We start from the raw sequence: 24,874 nt of genomic DNA on the forward strand, positions 1-24,874 counted from the left end.
CATAGCCAGCTCAGTCCCTTCTTCCCTCAAACTTCTAAACATTGCAGCCAGAGCAATCCTTTTCAGCTGAAACCCCTCCCAAAGTGTCAAAGGTTTCACAATCACCTATATAGACCAATAAGATATGTCCTCCTGTTTGCTGACCTCATCTCCCTCTAGTTGAGATCTCCCCCCTCATTCTATTCAAGTCACGGTACCTATTTCTTCCAAGAACATGACTTGTATGTTACCATCTCAGTGCATCTGTATTAGCTGTTCTCTGTCTGGAATTCTCTTCCTTCAGAAACACACGTGACTCATTCCTCACTTCATTTACTCAAATGATACCTTCTCAGTAAGTCGTTCCCTTAACCAACCCTATTCAAAAAGTGTAATACTCCACAACACACACACACACACACACACACACACACACAAACACACAGCACTCCCTGTTCTCCTTCTCTGCTGTATTTTTCCACATAGCATTTATTTTGGGTGAATTATTTATACATTATTTAGGTTATTGACTGCCCCTCCACACTACAACATAAGTCCCGATAAGAATTTATGTGTTTTGTTCCTATGCCAAGCACATAGCAGGCTCTCAGTTAATATTTGTTGAAAAAATGAATGAATGAATAAGTGATTGAATCAGAGATAGCTCAGGAGATGGAGGAACACCTCACTGAAAGAAATCTGGACCTCTGAGTGACTTCACGGAGCAAAGACATCCATCCAGCATTGGACTCCTCACACCTAGCTTATTTTGTGAGAAAGAGAAAATTTTCTATATTGTTCAAGCCATTTATATTACATACTAGTATATACTGAAACACTAATATCCAATAAATCTTTATTTCTTTTCATTTCCCTAGCTCTATCAGAGACATCAGTTTCTTCAGCTATAAAATCAGGTGTTTGGACTAGATGATTTCTAAGGTTCTTTTCAACTCTCAAATTTCACATACTCAGTGTTCACAGTAGATGGCAAAAGAAATAGTACCCATGCAAGGCAATGAAGAAAAACTGTCTAGATAATCTAGACAGACACGTGGGGTTGAAAACATGCTAAGAATAATTACTTTCTTAAATTAATAAAATCTTACCATATTTAATGGAGTAAATAAAAAGTGAACCAAATCTGCAGCACTAGGATTCTGGATGTGAGACTTCAATTTGGCCTGTAACATTAAAAAATCAGGCAAGCCTATTACTATGATGTAATCGAGACAAAGGCAGACATTCAAAAAGGTTCAACATAGACTCAAAGAAGAGGTTTTTACTACTAGTTTCACTTTTTTGTATCTTAATTAGCAAGCGTGAGTGAGATTAGGAGAATTTCATTTTAAAAGACTGGAGTCATTCTTTTCTGATTAAATCTCTTAGATATACAGATTTTTGCAATCTGCTCTTCTAATGAAAGGCAAATCAAAACACACATACCAAAAAAAAATCTATAACAACAATTTAATCTCTTAATTTGATCAGGTACATCCTGGCTAGACTTGGATCTCTTCCATTTGTTTCTCTTAATTGTATATAAATAAATTTCACTTACCAGAAGGTTAAATCCATGTTTAAACTTTTGGAAACAGTCAATAAATAAGTCAGGAGGTGGAGGTTTTGCCCTCAGTGTTAAAACACCCTCTAAAGAAATAAATGGGAGGAGGGGTAGATGAGAGCAGAGTTCCAAGAAAACTTATTCAATGAAAAAAATTAGAAAACACATTTATGTTTGTAAAATTTAATGATCACATCAGATATCATGCTACCTAGTTACCCTCCCGCATCTCATAGTCTGACTGTAACAAATTAAGGTGATCCAACATTTGAAATGGATTCCTCTGCCCTTAGACACTATCAGATTACTCATCAATTCCATAGATTCATATTGTAGCCCTTCTATGCGCCAGTCATTGTGCTTATCACAGTGAAGGCTACGCGGATGCGTAAGTTACTCCTAAAGGCCTTAAAATCTATGGAAGACACGAATCAGATAAGTAACAGAGATACGTCATCCGGGAGCTTAAAAAGAGACTACAGATGGGGAAATGTATTCTTAAAGATGTTTCATGGGGAAAGCAGCTTTTAAGATGGGATTTGAAAAGTTTGTCCCAGGGCAATTTGGTAAGAAAAACATCATGGTTGGATAAAAACAGCATTAGCAAAAACATGGAAAAAGGAAATTGCATGTACATGAAACAACAAACATAAAAGCAAAGAAACGCGAGAATGGAAAAGCAGATCAAGGTTAGATTGTGAATGACCTTGACTGCCAGACCTCAACCGCCAGAGTTTGACTTATATCAATAGAACATGGGATTAACATGCTTTCCAGCAGAAGAATGAAGTGACCAACTTTGAGCTTTAAGAAGACTGTCCTCGTAGAATGGAAGACTAAAGCCTTGAGGGTTGCTTAGAAAGCTGGGTAAAAAATGAGGCAGCTTGAAGCAGTGCTAGTTATGAAAATGAAAAGGGAAAAAACTGGGTACAAGGGACCGAAAAAATAAAATCAATGTTGGTTATAAGCTAGAGAATGGACTCATAAAAAAATCTATGGCTTTGAATCTGGATGGCCAAGAAGATAGTATACTCTTCGTAAACAGTACAAGAGGAGTAAGTGGTTTGAGACATCAGAAAGCAGTAATACTTGACTTCAGAATGTATGGAGGTGAGGTATATCCACATCCATCCATCTAGAAAACAAGTCTACAGGTCATATGCTTATGATATAGACAGAGCTAGAGAAAGATTTGGAAGTCATGTGAAATAAAAGGAATATTTATTTACTATTCCCTTATATATTTCAATCTATACCATTTTGTTCCATAATTATAATTTTATACATTTTGAGGTCATTTTAAATAGCTGAGCCACCGCCTACTTAAAAACTGCTTGTAGGTGACCCGAATGTACTGTTTGGTGTTTTGTGATAAGAAATTAAAATTCACTAACATTTTAAACTATTTTAATGAGAAAAGTCAATCCTTTTATTTAACAAAATAATGAGGTTCTATATTTACAATTAAATAAATTCAAATATGGGAAGAATGGTGCTATGATTTTCTTTAACAGACATTACTTTTATAATGACTAATGAAAACTATAGACAGATGGTCACTACTGAATCTCAGAGTCTCTGTAATTTAGGTAAAGTGTCCTAGAGTCTTTCTTTACTGTAGCCAACTTGGGACCAAATGGACTCTTCCCCAGGCTCATCTTAATCTCTGCCTACATCACTGGTGCTATCTCAAAACCAGAAAAGGGACCTTGGTCCCTGGTCAATGGAGTCTTATTGAACAACTCAGAAGGGCAGAAACTCTGCCTAGTACTGGCATTCTGAATGGTCTTTAGAAGGTTAAGAAAATCCAACTTACCTCCTGGTCCTTTCTTTTTACCTTTCTTAGTTTTCTTCCTTTTAGAAAGCTCAGAAAATGCTTCAGCTGCTTTTTGGAGTTTTGTGATAAAAAATTCAATGTCATCCAAAATGTGGTTTAAGATTTGCTGGAATTAGAAATTACAGAATAAAATATAAAACAAAAGAAAACTATTTTTGCCTTAGCTGTACACTGTGAAGGAAAATCAGAAAGTTAAAAAAAAAAAAAGAAAGAAAGAAAAGAAAAAGGAACACCTCCCACATGCAAATTTCAGGTTTATCACTAATTCTAAGAAAAAGTTTTGAACTAAATATACCTGTGGCTGAAGTCTAACATTTACATTTTTCTTTAGCTTAATTTTGTTCTATTTTCAATACCATAAAGAAAGCATTCACAACATCTATTCAGATTATTAATTATTTTCAATTACTCTGATTTTTTCATTGTGTTCGCCCACATAAAGTTAGGGGAAAAATTTCCAAGAAACAGTTTGTTAGAACAGCACTGAGCATTTCTGTTTTTCTAATAAATTTTCCAGTAAAGCACTGACAATGTTATTTCATGGAATTAAAGGGCTCTAGAGTGTTATGATAAATAAACACATAGATAATCTGCAATAATAGGCATTAATAAGCATTTCTTCTGGGTAAAACAGAATTAATGATGCACTATGCTTTCAGAGATCATGAGATCAACTTTGATTATACTATATTGTATATTACATTATACATATTATATTATACATACTATAGTCTTACTTGACTTTCTCTTTTATGTGTGAAACTTGACATTCTTTTAACTAAAGAGTAAAAACTGAGGCTAAATAAGCTTTTAAGTATTAAATAAAGTTTTAAGCATTAACAAGTAATACTGTGATGTAAAAATTAAATTCCAAACTTCAAATTCCTCTAAATATTTGTTTCCAAATAAGCTGAGAACATAAGTAGAATATAAAAAGTAATTATGCTGATGTCATATTTTATGATTATGTCACAGGACATTGTCATTCTGCAAGGAAATTACTATGGAGAAATAAAAACAAATACAGCCTTATCCTTTATAAAGCATTAAAATGTACTTATCTACCCTTAAGAAATGCCACATAACTTTTATCTTTTGGGCATTATAAAATATTTTAGAGTAAATGCCAGGAAGACAAATTTAGAAGATATTTCAATCATGGGTTACAAACTATGAGAAAAGAAAAACCCCTCAAATCTTGATGATTCAGCTTAAATTCCTCTGCAAACCAGTTGATAGTCTAGTTCTATCACAGCCTTAGTCTACTAATTAAATATTGGCATAAAGGCAAAAATAGTTTAAAAGAATAATTCAAAGGGCCTAACCACCACTGGAAAGAGAAAATATGGTTTCCACAAAATACCTTTATTTAAATCAACTTAATTTTCCCTGTTAATAATTTTTCCTTTAAAAAAAAAGCCAAAGATATAAAGATGACTATTTCACTTACCACATCTCTGTCAATGCGAGCGGCCATCATCTCAGGTGTTTCTTCCTGCTGATAATAATTCCTTTGTTTCTCAACTAAAGAAAAGAGAATCATGTATCTTTCAACCTGTTGCTTAAGTGATACCAATATAGATAATCAAACATGCAAATTGGCTAGAAAAGAGCATCATTTGCAAAAGGAAACACCTCCACTGGGTACAAAAATCAAAGCTGTGCCCATCATCTCTGACGTGCATCCTTGCTACCACACTTGGCAGAGCTGCAGTACTGGCTTTCCATTTGTATGGGATTGATTTACACTGTAATTTCCCCTCTATTCTCTCTCTTTCCAAAGTCAGCTGCCAGTGGAACCAACCCTAACTTAGTACCCTTTAATTCCTACACAAGAAAAAAATATAAACCCACGAGGTCCTGGCCGTGTTTCCCACCACTGGCACTCCAAGGTCCCGGGGGACCAGGCCCAAGCCGTCTTTTCTCTCCTTCCCACCCCGCCTTGCCGACCAGGTGGCTTCTCACAGAACAGGCCCCAAATGGGTTGTTTTCCCACTTTGGGTTTATGCGGCCCTGCCGGTGACAAGGGGCAACACCTGGGTTAGGCGATCAGGAGGATCAGCTGCTTAAGTGCGGCCCGGAGCTTCCGAGGCCTCCAAAAGGACAGAGCAGCCGACTGTCTACATTTCCCGGGCTTGCTGTAAGGACAGATGGAACCCGGGCTTGCTGTAAGGACAGATGGAAAAGCACATCCAAGGGTCTGTCCCAGGAGCATCCCCATGGGAGGACTATCTCATTTCCTCTCCAAGCCCCGGCTCGTCACGTCCGAGCACTGGCTCCGACTCGGCTGGCGTTTATCTGCCTGTGAAAAGCCAGGAATTATGAGGAGGGGGCGAGGGCTGTGCCTCAGCCACTTAAGCTGCTTCTACCACCGGACACAGCTGTCCTGGCCATGCGTGCGGCTAAGCACCTACTTCTTAAAATGGGCCGACTAAGTTCTAAGTTCTAAAGCTCCTAATTTTCATACCATCTAACATCATGACAACAGTAAAGCTTTGGGGGTTCTGATAGTAAGGTGCTTCTAAAATTGTAGTCTAATTAAGCTTAAAACCCACAATGTTGGGTTCATTATCATTTTAAGCCATAAACTTTATAAGTAGAAATACCTACAAGAATTTGCAAATTAAAGAACCAAAGTCTTGGGCTTCCCTGGTGGTGTAGTGGTTGAGAGTCCGCCTGCCGATGCAGGGGATGGGTTCGTGCCCTGGTCCGGGAAGATCCCACATGCCGCGGAGCGGCTGGGCCCGCCTGCGCCTCCGGAGCCTGTGCTCCGCAACGGGAGAGGCCACAACAGTGAGAGGCCCGCGTACCGCAAAAAAAAAAAAAAAAAATAGAACCAAAGTCTTGCATTAGCTCAGTTGGCTAGACCATGATGTTAGTCATGATCATTATCATGAACTCCGTCCTGGTACAGGTCAGTTAACACTTCCACTAAACACAGATACTCCTTCAAAGATTTCTCAGTAGATGAAATGAAAGAAAAATGGATGGATGAAACAGAAAAACTGTATCATCACTAATGGAAATACAACTCATGACGGATCATCATGACTCTTGATGTTCAATACAGAGAACTACAAAAAATACTGAAAACTGCTATGCCTCTTCTATGCCTAACTTTACCCTTAAATGGAATATCAGTCTTATGAAACTTAATCGGTGAAATTTCAACATATGAAATCTTGCCAGTTAGCTGCTGCTTTACACACGGTTAGCTGCTGTCTTGGTTTTAGTGCACTCCAGAGGGCAGTAAGTTGAAGCTGAACTACAGCTATCAGGAACTCCAATAGGTCCCCAAATATCATTCAGACGGCACAGTGAGAGAGAGGCGGTATTTCTCGGATTTTTCATAATCTGCGGCGCTACTAGCATCCCACTGCCACTATTCTACAGAGCTCTATTCTGGAGTCAGGGGTAGAGCTACGTTAAGGGTCCAAAGAAGGAGTTGTCCAGCCTGAGTCAGCTGGAGCCTTCAGAGGGACCAGAGGGATACTCCTCTTGGAGGGTTTTCCAACTGGCCTGGAGCCTGCACGCTGGACAGAACCTCACGTGGTAAGTGGCGTGTTCTGTTTGACCTGGTAGTAAACCAGAAGTTCTGAAAACCTTATCTAACTGTAATTTAAATAGATGAGCGTGCACAGAGTATTTCAGACAAAATCTAATGAGGGCTCAGAAACTCCCGGGGATAAATTTTTGTTGTTGTACATATTAGGTTTTACAGATGTTTTTACAGGTTTATTCAGAATGTCTGAAAACTTAAGATGTCTTATCATTCCTCAACTTCAAGAAAAACCATTTTGACTTCTCTCAAAACCTACATCCCCTCTACAAAATAGTAACAATAGCAAAAATATTGTAAGTACACAAGAAGTAGAAAACACTGTAAACTCCCGTTTAGTTTTTAAACATAAAATTGTAAATACAAAGTGGATTGATAGAAATGTATATAATTCCTAAAGACAGAAACTGCTACAACATTACAGCAAATAATAATTCTGTTACTTTATTTTTGAAAAGCGGATGCTTCAAAGATTTCTTTCTTTCATCTGTTCGGTAGCTGGGTTTATATGTAAAGTGAAAATAACTTTAAGAACATGGGAATCTAAATAAAATGGAAAGCAATTGATAAAATAAAATGAACTCAATTTGGCAAAAATGAATGTCTACTATACTGTTCCGGGTACTATTATAGACATTATTTGCTTTCAGACTCACAGCAACATAGGAATTATTATCCCCATTCTGTAAGTAAGGCATAACTTCACAAGGTCGCACAGGTAGGTCCTTGTCTTGCTCCAGAGCCCAGATTTTGGCTCTCCAGACTCAAAGTACAGTCCAGTATCACTCATTTTGGTAATCAAGTTCCGTAGGTTAACTACACTGTTAGATTCTCATGAATAATGCTTTATTAGATAAAGGATAAGAGATTTAAGAAATCACATTGAACTAGGAGGCAAAAGAATGAGGCTATGGTCTCCATCAAATTCAGACTCACTGGATCACTATTTCTTCACCCTTAAAATGAAGAGATTGGACCAAACATATTTTAAGGCATTTTCCAGGTATAAAAATTTCAGACTTAGTAAAACATTCTGTCAGATAAAAGGTTACACTATGTTCTTTGCTATGATTATTTGTTTTTAAAGAAGAATGCCATGGTAAAATGATGGTACAGACATAGGGTCCATTGGGCAAGTTTACCCGATGGTGAATGCATTTTAGCCCTTTTCCGTCACGCTACCCCTGCCCTGACATCCTGTCCTTGTAACCACAAACAGTTTGTCCAAAAGAGGACAGTGGTAAGATAATAATAATGGAAAGAACTTGAAGTATTATCTTAAAAAAATATTGATCGTCTCCTGTTTGGTATATATAATATTACCATTCTTTTAATTGTTAGTTGAGTCAAACTTCCTCTCTTTGACTGCTTTAGAAAGAAAAGAGTCTACTCCTAACACCATATTTATTAAGACTGGTCTGAACTCTCAGAGACAATAATCTTACAGTGCCCAAGGCTTAACTTTCCTTTACGAAAGATTTATTTTTACAAGACTAACCTCAAGTTTCAGCTCAGAAATCAGCATCAGATTTTGAAAACAAGAACTAGGTCACAACTCAAAGTAAATGATAAATAAGCACCGATCCCTGGAAATACTCACAGTCCCCTTGGTCAGCTGCCAATGCAGACCAGGCTGCCACCCGACTTCTAACATCCACCTGGGTCACAGTCCCAGGTGGCACAGGGGCGGGAGCTCTGGGTGGAGGCGGTATACCAGGGTCTGCTTTGGAAATCATCCTAAAAACAGATGAAAACAAACTGAATTTTTACCATCTCTATTTCTACAATACATCAATTCTCTCAATTTTATGGTATTAGTTCTTCAACCTCAAGAAGAACTATGTCAAGGGGTAGAAAAACAAGGATTTCCTAACCATGCCATGTTATGTATATTTATAAATGTATATGAAATATAAAAATATAGAACATTTTCAAATCAGCTGAAAACCAGGTTTAACATTTTTTCTGGGTCTCCTATGATTTGCAAAGGCTGTTAACCAACTAGAGACCTAACATCTGTTTATAGTCCCTTTGGCTACCTTGCCTTAAAATGCCACACATTGGTTCATGGGTCTCTGTGACAACACAAGTAGAAGGAGCCGTATCAGAGAAAGACCAGAATCACGGAGAGAAAAGGCACACACACATACACCGACAAACTTGCGAGAGCAAATGAGTTGAGATTACAGGTTGTAATCTGCAAAATATAATAATATACCTTCACTGAAAATATATTTTTTTTCATTTTTAGAGGAAAAAAAAGACTTAAAAACACACCAATTCTAGCCCTTAATTTCTTTTAATGTTTTTACCTCAGGACATCAGGCCGCCTCTTCTGTTTCCCTCCTTTACTGTCGCTGATTGCGCTTTCAATATCTTCACTAATTAGGTTTGCCTGCAATGAAAGACAAGTTACCTGGGGGCTTATGGATTTTTTTTTGTCTTGATATGTAGGTTAAAACAGAAAAAGGGATTATGTTCCCTGTCCAAAACAAAAATGTCTTGATGCAAAGAAGCCATTTTATTTTTTTTAAATCTGCTTTCGAAACATAACTCTTCCAGTTTTTTTAAGTGAACTTTGTAATGACAGGATTGGAAAACTGAAGGAATTTTTAAAGATTATTTAATCCAGATTCCTTTAGTTTTTTGTTTTTTTTTTAAAAAAGCTATACTTGCATAAAGGCAAAGAGAAAAAGGATTTGCATATGCTGAAAGTATAAACACATGCTGAAAATGTAATGGGTTAATAGCTATGCCTGGGAAGAAGTGAAGGAATCAGAAGTACCAGCATGTGGAGCAGCATCCCTCCTCTCCCCCGTCCTCCCCATCCACTGGGCCCCCATTAACTGGTGGAAACCACTCAGTTGCAGCAGCGCTACTCCCAGTTTAAGACAAACCCACATTGTCACGGGGTGGACCCCAACACTAGGTTGTAACCTTTGTGATAACCTCTTTATTTTGTCATTGCACGTTAATAAAAATTAACTTTCTCTAAATGGTTTGACATTTCCGATCCTTTTCCAACAATAATCCTTGAACGTTTGATTTGGTTTTCTTGGGAACCAATAAGAGATTAGCAGCTAAGAAATTTATTTTGTTTGGTTCTGAAGTTTATTTAGCCAGTGATTATTACTGTATATTAGGTTCTTGCTGGGATGTATTTATCTTCTATTTTGTGCCTGCTTGTTCTCTGTAATTACGTATGTTTTTCTCAAATACATATATGCATACATACATACATACATACATATTATACTCTTTTACCATAAGTCCAGGTAATCGTAAAATTTTAGAACTGAAAGGATATTTAAAGATCATATAATCTGTTCTTCTTGTTTTATAATTAATAAAACTGAGGAATACTTATATGATGACTTGGCCTAGGTCACACGGCTATTAAACGAGAGCGCTAATGCATCCTAGTCCTGCTTCACTTCCATAAGAACATCCTAGTTTTAGGAAGACATTACGAACGTCATTTCAAAGGCTTTCTATTATGTGGGAAAATAAAACTGAAGATGCCTAGGAATCCTGAATTTCCTATGGGCAGGGTGTGGGGCTGGCCATCATATTTCTAAGAAAAAATTTACTACAGAGGTGAGCAGGAGTTTTGGGTAAAGTCCCCTGATAAAGAAACTTTAAAACACAAAACTGATGTTGCAAGACGGCCCATATAAAAGAAACCACATATTTCGTTGCATTTATATTTTTAATGGGGCAAGAAAAAAAATCCATCTCATATGTGCACCAATGGGTAAATGCATATAGCTGTGTAGTGGTCCTTGACTTTTAATGAGGACAAAACAGCATTCAGTAAATGTTTTGGACCCATCAATATCATCATGCCCTATCAAATAAAGCAAACCTTTTATCCTCAAAACTGAAATCCAGAAACTTCACTCAGCCCAATAACTCTTAGTTTCCAGGGAGGGATTTTAGAGCGCTGAAGCAAACACCAGATTTAAAATGTCTTTTAGCATAGTTCTCTGTTTTTAAAATGTTTGAATTAAATTTCACTATATTTTCAGAGCAAAATGTTCATCTTAATCCTTACTGATTTAATAAATCTAACCTTGCAAAATTCTTAATACGCTTTATGACTTTCAAAAGGCACTATATAAAAGTTTGATGAACATTACGTATACAAATTATCTACTGCCACAATTCTTTTCAAGTAAGATTTTTAGAAAATCATTTATGACATAAATTGAAATTAAAAGAAAATTATAAAATACACAATTCATAGTCAATCTTAATTTACCTAACATATTTTAAGGTCAAAGAATTACAGAAAAGATCAAGTGACACTTCATGCTAATCTCCCAGCATTTCTTTATAAGATAAAAACTGCCTGTATATGTTATAATATGCAGTCACAGTGATAAAACACTGCTTTGGTGAAGCACCAATCAACTCAACCAAAAATGATTTCCCTTTTAGAGAAATCAACTCATGAAATAAAGATTCAAGTTTGAAGATAAATTCTAATGTCCAATAAAGCATCACAAGTTATAATCATTTGAAAATTACAGTGTACTTTCAAATACAAATCTTCAGCGTATGGCATATTATTACTGGTAACTATGCTCAACTATTTTCACATTATCACTAGGGGATTACATATCTTGAGGAATTATTCCAGTCACATAATTAAACAGTGAACCTTAAATCGATATCATGGAAAATGTCCAAGTGTTTCATTGCAATAATCCATGCTATGTGATTAGTGCAGAATAAAATAGGATGACATGATTATTTATTGTCCATGAAGAATGATTTTTGAAGAATCAATCTTTAATTATAAGTCCAAGTCCCTCAGTGAAGAATTTAATGTATTATCCACACCTTTGTTTTAATAAACAGAATGCATCTGATTTCTTTCTTTTAATACTATTCTATCTCCTCTTTATTTACTTAGCCTGGAAACCCTAGGGAAGATACCGAGGTTATTTGTTTTCCTTACAAAATCCTAAGAAACTAAAAATCTAGTACCTACTAGCCATGTGATTGAAGTAGATCATCAAAAGCTGCTGGAACATGTGCTTAAAGGGAAAGAAAATTCACCATTCCTTTACCTTAATCTCATCACACTGGAAAAGATGAAGATCGGGCTTGTTCTGAGTTGACTCTTTGCACACGAGGGCAAGAACTGAATCATAGTTACAGGAGTGCATCACAGCTTGGCAGTGCTGGATTGTGTTCAAAGGAAAATTCTCCAGTTCATTCTACAAAGTAAAAATATAACTTGCCTTATTTTTCATTAGCTATATAAAATCTATCCCACAAAGAGCTCTAGGCATCATACCAATAATTTTTAAAGTATGCAAATCACATTGACAATGGATGCTAGTAAACACAGTAAATTTGGAGGATGATTAGGTACAAGTAGGCAGCAAAGATAACAAGCCTGGTGGATGGGAGAAAGAGCAACAAAAATGGAAATATATAACAAAGGAATGTAGTTGTGTTCTTGGTAAACAGAAGAAATACTGAAATTAGCATTACTGATTTCCTAAGATTATGGGCTAGAGATGATGCCTTTAAGAGCAAAATAGGTAAACTGAGGCCTCTTTCCAAAATTATTCACCATATTACCTGGTATTCTTTTCCCTGTGGCTATGTAGTTTTGGGTTTGTTTGTTTGTTTGTTTGTTTTACTTGAACACTGTACAGTCATACTCTTAGTTTCTACCTTCAGTGATCACAAATGTTAGGCTGAGAATAACACATCATTTGTACACTTTTTATTTCACTGAATCTCTCAGATGAAAAAATTCACTATGTAAGTTTTTCCAGCCAAAAATATCAAACAGCATGGTCAGAACAATCTTACTAAAAAATACATTCTTCAAAATGATTAAGATATTTGGTCTTGTGAAAGTGAATATTATTTCATGAGATATATTTAAGGTGCTTATCCTAACACTAATGGCCTTACACAAGTAGCGGGTGGTGTCTTGATGGAATTGACGGGAGAAATTGTGGGTTTTTTTTAAGTAAACAAAATACAATATCCCTGATAACTAGAACATAAAAAATAACAATAACTTTTATTACAGACAGCACATAGACATCACACCATAAATTTATTCTAAGTCCTGACTCCCTGGGACCCAGAAAAGGTGAAACAAAAAAGGCAGCTTCCATTAAATTAGAATGAAATTTATGAGCCATACTAGAGAGATAATAACTTTTCTTTCTTTGCAAAAGTAAATTAAATAATATCTCTCCTCTACAATTACTTGAAACTATGAGGATTAGAGAAGCTCTTAGTTGCTATTCTCTCACAGAATTCAATGAATGAGATGAAAGAAAGGGCAAAATTTACCCCAACTCCTATCAGACAACAAAGAGTTGTTGTCTTTATCTTAGCAACTCAAATGCCTATTAGATGATGGAGCTCAGAAAAGGCCTTTTTCAAGAGCTCCAGCATCTTACCTGAGTAGCTGTGTAAAGGAAAGGTGCCCAGTGTTGGCCTGGTGGAAGTTAATGCACATACATACAAACCTTTTTATCCCAGTTCACTCACTGGGGTTCAAACCATATCACTGGGATATGGTTTGACATAGCATGTAATTAATATGTGTCATAAAGAATAGTGCCCTACAGGGCTTCCCTGGTGGCGCAGTGGTTGAGAGTCCGCTGCCGATGCAGGGGACACGGGTTCGTGCCCCGGTCCGGGAGGGTCCCACATGCTGCGGAGCGGCTGGGCCCGTGAGCCATGGCCGCTGAGCCTGTGCGTCTGGAGCCTGTGCTCTGCAACGGGAGAGGCCACAACAGTGAGAGGCCCGTGTACCGCAAAAAAAAAAAAAAAAAAAAAAAAAAGAATAGTGCCTTACAGGAGCCTTATTTTATTTTATTTTTTTGGTATCAGTGCAATTGTTTCTCTTTTTAAAATTTATTTATTTTTATTTATTTATTTTTGGCTGCATTGGGTCCTCAATGCTGCGCATGGGCTTTCTCTAGTTGCAGCGAGTGGGGGCTACTCTTCGTTGCGGTGTGTGGGCTTATTGCGGTGGCCTCTATTGTTGCGGAGCATGGGCTCTAGACGCACGGGCTTCAGTAGTTGTGGCACGCAGGCTCAGTAGTTGCAGCACGTGGGCTCTAGATCACAGGCTCTGTAGTTGTGGCGCACGGGGCTTAGGTGCTCTGCAGCCTGCGGGATCTTCCCGGGCCAGGGATTGAACCCGAGTCCCCTGCATTGGCAGGTGGATTCTTAACCACTGCGCCACCAGGGAAGTCCCCAGGGGCCTTATTTTAGCACAATGCATTTTTTTCCTCACTTCTTCCATCTCATCATACATGGTTAAAAAAACATTGTATCCCTCTATCTCTAGTTTAAAAACATGATTTCACATGCATAAAGTACATAAAGTATGACATTTTTTTCTTCAAAATGACTGACAAGAATATTTTACGTTGCTAAATTTTTACCCATTTTCAAACAACCTGATCTAACTGTAAACATAAATATTTGTGGACTTTCTTGAAAATAAAATAGTATAAATATTTCCAACTTGCCTTTGATTCTAAATCAATCAGGCTCACAGCTCTCTCGTCCACTTGAAGAATCATATCTTGAGTCCAAACTTTGCCCTTGGCATCAAGCAATTTCAGCTTCCTTATTCCATCGTCAACAGTTATCATAGCATCTTTCCGATCCAGAACAAAGGTAGTCAAGTGCTTATGATTGGCAAAAAGAAAAAACATAACACACACAGTCTCTTAGTAAACATTTTCCAAAAAAATAGCAAAGTTAAACTAACTGAAGTCAGCTAGTAGAGAGGGGAGAGACAAATACAAAGTACTGTAGAACTTCATGGTTCCCCTATTGGGATAATAAGGTCAAACAGGTTTTTGTTGAATAGAGGAAATGATGCCTTGAATCATAAAATATCTAAATCTGTTTAATACTGAGCCTTGTGGAACTACATAAACATGACAGAAACAAACTCTAAACAGATTAAATAACATTCTCTTTATTTAATCCATTTTATTCCATTTTGGTTATTTAAATGCTGAACAATAGAAGGCAATCTATAAGGCAGCTTGAAAACTACAGACGTTGGTAATTGACAGCAGACACAGCAATTCTAGTCTGTAACAACTGTCCAACTTTTCACTCTACTGAAACAAAACTGTTTAAATGTAATTAAGCATGCTTGAGGAGGTAGAAACTTGAAAATAAGAGCAATTTAAAAATTACTTCCTACTTAAATATTTTCCATTATAATAAGCAAATGTCCACCCAAGTAGATTCCAATTAAGAGCAACTATCTTAAAAGACAGCAATAGAGGAAAAACTAAAAAAAAAGAAACCATTGCTTAAACAGAACTAGTAATGACTTTAGACAAAACTAAAAGTAAAACTAAACCATCCACTGAAACTGTCAAGGCTTATTTCAAGAAGATTCCATAATACAAAATAGAAGCCTTGGCCCTGTTTTTAACCAAAATAAGGCTGACAATGATAAATGACCAGTTATCATTTTAATTTATTCTCTATGAAAACAGATTAACAAGATACTTTTATATTTAACACCTGCTTTATAAAAATCTGAAAGAAAAAATGTCAACACAATTTACAACATCATAGAAATGAAATAAAACATAACTCTGATTTTACTACCAATTTTTATGTCCCTCAAGCTTCATTCTAAAGTTAGCAAACATCAAAGCATCTTACTTCAACATGGTATTGGGATATATCTGACACGCTGCTGACACTATCCCGTGCATAATTCTTCCTCTGTTCTGGAAAAGAAGTTGAAAAAGCCATTATTTACCCATGAGTGGGCTGATGTTCATATATCAGTGTCTCGTGGCCATCTCTAAAACTAGTCTATCTCATACATAAGTACAGTAGAACAGTAGTATAAGTCACCACTGTGTGGTGTATCTGAAAATACTCATCGTTCACATTAAATGAAAAAGTCATGAGAAAGCTTACATTATATGCAAGAACAATTTGACCCAACATAAGTGTTCTGAATCCCAAAGGTTAACAAGATTATTAATGTTGTAAGAAAAAGTTATTTTGTGTAAAGATTTTATTAATCAGGGACCTCTTCTTTGGCAAAAAGATAAAAACTGGCTTGTAAATTTCATCTTTTAATGCACTGAGAACAAAATGGAACTGCAAATACTGTCACAGATGCTGTATTATATGAGTTAGACTACATTATTAAAATAATAAACACTGCAAGGAACATGTTTCACCACATCCACACCATGGAGAGTGTTAAAGGAGAGTCAGTCATACTCACTGCCATTAAACTTTAACAATTTTCACACATCTACAGAACACACAAATGTGATACTCAGAATTGTAGATATAAGCTGTTAGAAAAAATAAGAGAGTTAGGTAGAAAGTTTCTGCACCAACTATTGAAAAAGCAAAAAGCAACCTTTGTTTTTCTTTTGTAAAATGCTGCAAAACCAAAATAAAATATGTGAAGGCACTATTTTGTATTTGCTGCTTTCTAATCAAGCAACTTGATTATTTGTAAATTTGCAGTTGCCCTATTTTTTCTAAAGCAGCATACTATGGTGAAAAAGAGCTCTAAGTGGGAACCAGAAGAGTTTTGATTCTCACTTGGGCTCTGTCACTAAGTAGGAGATTGAACTTGGCAAAACTCTGGATCTCAGCACCCTTATTGTAAAATACAAGGGTTAAAGAAATAAGATCAAACTTCAAGACTCCTACAGTACTAAAATTCTGTCTCTCTGTCTCTATCTCTTTCTCTCTCTCACACACACACCTTAGCTTTCCTAATAACCATTTTTTTTTTCCCCAAATATAAACCTGTTTCTTTCAGGTAGTATAGAAACTTTTAGATTTTCCTAAAACAACAGAAGTTGAAAAGTTCTGCTGAACGTAAAAGCAGAGCAAGTACAAAACTATAAAGCACATATACAGGCTAAGAATGTTAACACGTAGAATTTTTTTAAACTTTGATACAAGTAATGACTTTTCATTTATCTTAATGCTTACATGAAAATATAAATATGCCTTCTATTATATCACTATGGTATTATTCCAATATATTCTATTTTTGCTTTTGCAGCATTAAAGTTACTTAATAAAAACAGACACACTACAAAATTCAGTATCTGCTACCTTTCTTTTTCTGTTTGGAGGATGATCTGAAGAAGTATGATCCATCTGGTCCTACCAAAACAATGTGACCAAAAAGAAACATCTGGTTTCACCTAAAATTTTCTATTCTGTTATGACAAAACATAAACCTTAATTTACATATTTTAAAAAGTGAACAACCATAATTTTTCTGATTATTAGCTGAGGACTAATCAATGTGAGATATTAACAAATGGATACTTTTTCTTGGGAAAACCATTAGAACTTTTAAAATACAATGTATAACTCAGGGACATATCTGAGAAAAGCACTTTTAGAAATAATCAATATTTCAGAATCACTGATTCATCGTATTCTAACACAATTCTCCACGGCCAGCTCAGAACATGAGTGTAGTTCTGTTTCCTCTGGTCTGATCTGAGGACACTAAAAGAAATGGCAGTGCTTGCCATGGTCTCCAATTTTGATATGGCAACACCAGGATGTTCAAATGCTTTTCTGAGTCTTTCAGATAAGTGATTGGCAAACACGGTTGAAGGTCAAAAATATTATGTTTTGTAATTAAATATTCTCATTATGAAATAGTAAGACTTTGTTCCCCCAAATTTCCTAACACGTAGTTTCTCAATCCCACAGAAACGTACTTTACAAAAATAGAAAAACACTATTTGATAGTATTCATAAAACAGCGTGATGTTAACTGATTATTCTGCTTGTCTAAAAGATATGGTACCATTTCTAATTTTCCAAATCAAGGATCCATTTCAGGAATTCCTAAGCTCTTTCTCTCTCATGTTACACAATAAATAAGATGTATGTGTTACAAGAAATTACCTTTAAAAATCCTAAAAATGTATAAATGCCATAAAATGGATTTATAAATAAAATAGTGGTTTCAGTGATTTAAGTCAATGAATAAATAAAAGTGACTATTAACATTTTAATAGGAAATTTTGAAAGAAGGCTCCTAAAAGGCAATTATAGTACATTTATTTTTTATGAAAATCACATGTATTCTCAAGTATAGCTGTAAATAGGAATTATGCTCCTAAACCTGAAAAATCTCACCCAAAGCCTTAAAACAGTGTGAAAAGCCTAAATAAAGTCTCCATGATACTCAAGATAAAGTCTCTCCTGACGTTCACTACTTTCTCTAACAATGGTTCTCAACCTTGGCTGCACATTAGAACGAACTTTAAAAAAAATCCTGCGGTCCCCACGCCCCCCAGGATTCTAATGTAATTGGCCCAGGATGCAATCTGGGCCCTGGGATTTGGAAAAGCTCTCCAGGCAATTCTAACATGCAGCCGAGGTTGGAAGCTACTGTCCCAAAATCTGTGCAAGTGGCAACTCATCTACCACATCTTATCTCCTTAAGTTGAAATTTTTTTCTTTCCAAATTAAGAGCGTAAATCACGGTCAAATAGTCTCTCTCTCTGAATCAATTAGAGCCAGGAACAAATTTTACTTGGTTACAGTACCACTGATCGTGTTTCACTGTTTTTCCTAATAGCTTTTATCCCATGGACCACAATATACAAACCCAAAAGGATGGAAGAATTCAGTCACCAAAGACGAAAATCCTGTAACGCATCATTTTAGCATCCTTGAGTTGCTACGCTGCTGCGAAAACTGATATTCTACTTCCAGATCAGGAACTTAAACTTAGGTTTCAATGAACTTTGGATGATTATGATATATCACAATAGGTTCATCAGTTGTACCAGATGTACCACTCTGGGGGGCTGGTGACAGCAGAGGAGGCTAGGCTGTGTAGGCATATGGGAAATCTCTGTACCTTCTCCTCAGTTTTGCTGTGAACCGAAAACTGATCCCAACAAAGTCTTAATTTTAAAAAATTAGGTTTCATCTGACGCTTCAATGAGTACAAAGGCAGCTATAACAATATGCAGGTCTCAGCATTTAAACCGAATTCTCGTTTGCCTATATTGCTGTTTATGCATGAGAGCAAGATTTGAAACAGCTAACATTCAGAAAATTGTTATTTTCTCTTTCTCTGAAAACAAAGTGCTGCTTCCAAAATAAGGACTTGATTATTAAAAAGAAAAAAATGTAACATAAAAGCAGCTGCCGAGTAGCCCTCTCCCTAAATAAAACAATGGGCTACAGTTCATATTACTTTACACTTATAAAACTTTCAACCACAGTAAAGGAGAATTCCTTTCTCACTAGTTTAGTGCATAATTTCCATAGAAGAGAGGTGGCTTAGTGGGAATCAGTAAGAAGCACTGAGTAAAAATTATAAGCTCTCATTATCTAGGCAACTATAATCACGGATTGACAAATCAGTATCTGAACAAGATAATTTTTTAAAATCAAGGTCATTTTTATAAAACTACATTATTTAAGAATTAATTGTATTGGCCAGTCCAACAAGTCGTTAAAATAGCTTATCCCCGAGGAGAAAAGAAGCTTTAAAACTTTCAGCTGAGGTGGAAAAATTGCCAAAGTGTCTTTCTGAGTCACATGCACTGACATACTCTATGAAGCAGAATTTTGACTCTACCATCGCCCAACCTCCTGACAGTATATAATCAAGGGCCTTTTACTTCCTAAGAATTTCAAAAAGTTTTTTCTTAGAATATTTATTTTTTCCAAGTAAATCACACCTTGTAAGTAATGAGTATGGAGATAAGAGAAGTGGGTTTTAACCCTTCAGTGCCACCTGAATGTATAAGAGCTGGCCTGAGCTTCAGTTAGGACAAATAAACAGAGAGCCTAGGTCCAAACCAAGATCAGGAGACATAGAGAAACAGAAAGAAAAAGAAAGATAAGTACAAAAAGAACAATACGTGGGGTACATATCTATTAAGAAAAGTGGTATATTCAGGAATACTGCTCTGAGAAAGTTGAGTCAAGCACTATGTAAAAATACAGGAAAGTTTACAGTCAAGTCAATTATACAGAATGAACTGTATAGTTTATAGATACTTATGCTCACTTCTTACCAGTACCTCCCTGAGAAGAACAAAGAAAATCAGGGAAAAAACAAATATATTTTCCTACTTGCTAATATCACAAAAACGTTCAAACTTAAGGTAAAATGAAACTCGAGAGAGTGCCTGTCTGTCATGTTTATCTTTCACTACCTGGTCTCCCAACAATACTATAAATGTTGGTCATGACAATAAAGTATTACTAAATGATAATTCTGTGAAACTTAGATTTTTCTGGAGACAGGATGACTTTAGATGGCTGATTATTTAAGGTAAATGGTCATATTCCAAATCCAGCAACATCTAATTTAAAGGAAAGTTATTTTTCTAGGAAGTTCAGCTGTTCAGCACACAGCAGAGAATCCACACTTAAATAAAATAAGCCCTCTGAGTGGCAGACAGAGACGTCACAATGTTTAATATTAAAATTTGCACATTTTAATGCATAAGGGGGAGGTCTCTCAATTCCCCACTCAGAACCCATGTACACTACTCACAAGATTTCCTATTAGTTTCTCAGCCCACACATATCAGAAGCAACGCTAGGAGCAGGCATGTTACCAACAGGGAAAAGTTCATATGGGGTTATTAAAGCTGCTTGGGACCCAGACACATGGGAAAAACAGCCTCAAATACTCCAAAGGGAAAAGATTCTGAATGATCTGGTGTAAAGGTAAGGAAGGCAGCCTCTGAGCACATGGCAGTACACAAGCTCGTGTGCACACCACTGACCCTCTGAGCCATGGACAAGAGGTTACAGGAGCCATGCCCCAACAGAAGGGAATGTTTTAATACTTTTTACAAGCATGTTCCTTAAAAGCAATTTTAAAGCTTAAAGACATTGACAAGCAGGTTAGCCAGAAAAAAATGTATAACATTTTCAATTCCCTGATTAACAGCGGACAAATGAAATGTTACTGTCATGAGATAAGAAAAGAAAGAAACCGTAGAAGAGAGAAATTAATACGTATTTCCTATTTATGTCGTCAGGGACTTTAGTGACGCAGAGCCTCTGACATGCTGGCTTTGACATTTCTTGTACAATAATAAAGAAAGGACAGTATAAGGTTATTAAAACTGCAGCACATTTAAACCATTTTCCTTGAATAAATGAACACATATCTAAAAGAAGCTAACTTATTGTCATAATTGTGTAGTTTGCATTTACAGGATTTATAAAAAAAATTTCTAGTGATATCTGGAATGTAAGCTTAAAAACATGATGAAGATTACCCCTTGATCCTGTCAAAGTGTCACTGTGATTAGATGTATAACATCATTTGGAGGTAACAGTAAAATATTAAATTTGAGGGTCTTGATGAATCTGAGGACCCAGGACAAAAAGTGACTCTTCTATGCCCTTCCTCACTGCCATGAGAGGCTCATTACTTCTATTTTTTCATATAAACTTACCACAATATTATTGTCGTTTCTATTTTGTAGTTGAGGAAACTGGGACCAATAGGTTAAACCATTTGCTCAAAATGGCAGCCCTTTGGTAGAAAGTGCCATGATTCAGCCACAGATCGTTTGGCCTCCCAAACCCATGCCTCTCTGAGAGTCATCCTGAAGCAATCTGGATGGCACATTATGGTGTCAGACTGAAAAGTGTCCTCATAAAAAAGACCAAGTTGCATGAAACTCCTGATACAGTAACTAGCCTGTGGTCGGTGTATAAAAAACAGTGGTCATTACCGTGAAACTCATGTTTCAGTGCACTATACCTTCATATCCCAGAGAAGTCCATGTACCAGCCATGAAAACAAATGAATTCTTGAAGGATTTATTCAACTGGTTTAATCATTGTGAAAGGAGAAATCTTCAAGAAAATGCATACACTGTGACACAGGAAATGACATTACAAATCTCTCCTTTACCAAGTTTCTAGTTACAAAAAACTACGCAGATTGGGAGGCTAAACACTCCCAATGTTAACTAAATATAGTTAAAACTTCAAATAGAATTTGTTCATTGCAAAGGGTTGTTCAAAACCTGGACGTGTTTCTCCACTGTCATTCATGCATCTGACCATTCATTCCATAGGCATTTATTGTGAGCCTGTCGGAGAGAAGGCATACTGTGTGTGTGTTTGTGGACAGCAAGCTGGGAGGGAGAGGTGAGTATTAGCTACAAGGAGGAATGAAACATTACCTGCAACTTCAAGGGATTTAAAACCCTCTGACTTGTAAGCCTAATACACTGCTGAGTGTTCTTTCGTCCGTATAAATGTCTCTAGCATTTGCCCCTTTCCATCCCTCTATTTATGTCCTCTGTTTTACCAATATGCTGTTCATTGGCTTCACACTACACAAGACTGACTGTTATATTTTCTTACCATCAAGATTTTTAAAGTTTTGTGACTTTGACAAATTACCTCACCTTAAAAAGGAGCCTCAGCTTGCTTTATATGTAAAAGGGGAGAAATAAAAATTTACTGCTTAAAAGCTAAAGATTCAATCATTGGAGATATGATTTTATGAAATTGCTCCCAACACAAAATAAACATTAACATTTGCAGGTGAGTACTACTTTTTATTCCTTATTCCTTTCTTAGCTTTCTGAAAATAGACTTTGGGATCCATGGTATTTGTGAGATGATTAATACTCTTTCTCCTTAACAAAAATCTTCGGGCTTATTTAGATATCTGACTTACCTACATTATTTAGGTCTCTGATTCACCTACTTCCATCCATGCTCATCAAATCCATGCTCAACTGCTACCAGAGTGATCCAAGATGGATATGACCTATGATTCCCCCAGTTAGAACACTTCAGTGGCCATTCCTTGTAAACAATGTCCAAATGCCTTAGTGTGATTTTTCCCAATGTCGTCCGTGTTTATTTTTCCCATCTTATTTCCCGGTGTACCACCTTGAGCCCTCCAGTTAACACTTAACTGTTTGCAACTCATTGATGCATTATATTCATTCTACAGTTATTCACTGAGCATAAGTTATACATTAGCCACTGTGCTAAGCTTAGGGAATCCTGAAGTAACCAAGGCAAATGTGACCCACCTTCAGACAGCTTATAGTCTAGTTTAAAAGGGTTCATACAGCTGTTTACAGCACCCTCCAGCCCCACGAATGCCTGGAGAATTTCAGAGCTGAATCTCTCTATGAAATCCCTCCTGCCTACCTGCCCTGCCCACATAGAAGAGCTGACCCTGCCAACATCCTCCATCTGCACTCATACACATTGCCATCCAAGCTTATCCAGCACTTTATTATAACAATACATGCATGAGTCTACCTCACCAAGACAGTGCACAAGCAATGACCATCTCCTATTCATCTTTGAAATGAATCAAAGGACATGGAAACAGACACTGTGAAGATCATGGCCAAGCACACAGAAACACGTAATAACCTTCTGTCTAGAAATGAAAGACTGAAGGAGTTGATTATCTTTGCAAAAACCAAAAAGTTTTTCCCTTTTCAGTTTCTTCAAGTCATTCTGTAGAGTGCAAGTCCCTTAGGGTCAAGGACCATATGTTACCGGCCCTGTGCTGGGCACATACTAATCACAAAATAAGTATTTGTTGAATATATACTCTAGATATACAGTTCATAATGACTAGGCCATGGTAAGAATGTCACAATATCGTACTCAAGAGAACTGAAACCAACGCTAATCAGACTGACAAGGCCACAAGAAAATGTACCTGTGTACGGTATAAAATCCATTTTATGATTGTATAATTTGAGTCCTCAAGTCTAGTCACTGGACATATAGGCAGAGAAAGAATCATAAAACCTTAGAATGAGTCATTCTTACCACAGCCAAGATACTGTAGCTCTAGGTGACGTAAAAAGAAACGAATTTCAAATTTAGAAAATGCTATTGGTTCCTATAGTAGATAATAACAATAATAGCAAATATATACAGTGTTTTTTGCTTGCCAGGCACTGTTCACAGCATTTTACATGTACTAACTCATTAAATTCTCCTGTCAACCCTACAAGATATCTCCACTATACACACAAGCAAAATGAGGGACAGACGGGTAAAGTAATTTGCTCAGCTAATAACTGGATTTGCACCCAGGACGTCTGGCTCCAGTGTCTTTGCTCTTAACCACAAAGCTAGTCTCATTCTTTATGGTTGCATAATAATAAAAGGCCATGCAGACCCTGTGAAAGCAAACGCCTTCCTAAACGTATGTGGTATATTTCAGGAGTCCTTAACTTCTTTGTAGTATTGACTTCTATTTTATATTTGAAGTTTACAAAAAAACCCCAGTATTTATAAGTGAGACAATAGAGGGAGGACAATGAAAGTTAGAGAAGGATCTGCAAGAAATTATATAAGGGCTGTTGGTCATACTGTAATACTACCTAAACAAACATATCATACATAATTAGATGGGAAAATCCACCTAAGGTACTGGTACCATGCAAAAAGACTCCTTAGAAAGTACTGAATACATTTCATCTGTAGTTCTAAATTGTATGACAGCCAGCAGAGATTAACGGCGTTGGTAGCTTCTGTAAAAATTATTTTTAAAATAATCCTTATCTATCAATCGCTACTTCATTCCCAATAATATAAACAAGGCATGGGTTCAAGCTACGGCTTTGAACAAGTCATTCATAAAAAGTAAGTAGTTAGAAATAGAATTATACCCCATTAAATACACAAACATACCATAGAGAGCCTTTGCACTTGTTCTTGAACTGTGTTCTCTGTCCATGGAAAAGGTGGGTGGTGATCCGTAGCCACTGCAAAAAAAAAAAAAAGGTCATCGTGCTGAGTTAAAGTCCAAAGTAAGCAATAAAATGTCAAAACTACAAATAAAAATTCCAGTGGACCACAATCACCATGTGTTTTTAAAGAACATATAGAGTTTATACAACCGGCTCTGTAAAATAGAGCCAGA

The 24,874-nt window shown here is 36.5% G+C and overlaps 1 protein-coding gene across 2 annotated transcripts in view; it reads right to left on the reverse strand.

The window, feature by feature from the left end:
* The window catches only part of EPS8 (epidermal growth factor receptor pathway substrate 8), a 192,231-nt gene that overhangs the window by 43,255 nt on the left and 124,102 nt on the right, over positions 1–24,874 (reverse strand). The window contains exons 5-15 of one of the 2 annotated variants that reach the window (XM_029204630.1): positions 24,643–24,716; positions 17,059–17,109; positions 15,625–15,692; positions 14,460–14,621; positions 12,015–12,164; positions 9,252–9,334; positions 8,540–8,676; positions 4,831–4,904; positions 3,360–3,486; positions 1,541–1,629; positions 1,089–1,163 (exon numbers count right to left, since the gene is read on the reverse strand). In XM_029204630.1, the coding sequence (XP_029060463.1) occupies positions 1,089–1,163; positions 1,541–1,629; positions 3,360–3,486; positions 4,831–4,904; positions 8,540–8,676; positions 9,252–9,334; positions 12,015–12,164; positions 14,460–14,621; positions 15,625–15,692; positions 17,059–17,109; positions 24,643–24,716 (1,090 nt within the window). The remainder of the gene's footprint in view (positions 1–1,088; positions 1,164–1,540; positions 1,630–3,359; positions 3,487–4,830; positions 4,905–8,539; positions 8,677–9,251; positions 9,335–12,014; positions 12,165–14,459; positions 14,622–15,624; positions 15,693–17,058; positions 17,110–24,642; positions 24,717–24,874) is intronic. The other variant, XM_029204631.1, reaches the window with a different exon arrangement.

Source organism: Monodon monoceros, unplaced genomic scaffold, assembly GCF_005190385.1.
Source record: "Monodon monoceros isolate NGI ecotype Baffin Bay Population unplaced genomic scaffold, NGI_Narwhal_1 Super_Scaffold_6, whole genome shotgun sequence".
Classification (NCBI taxonomy): domain Eukaryota; kingdom Metazoa; phylum Chordata; class Mammalia; order Artiodactyla; family Monodontidae; genus Monodon; species Monodon monoceros.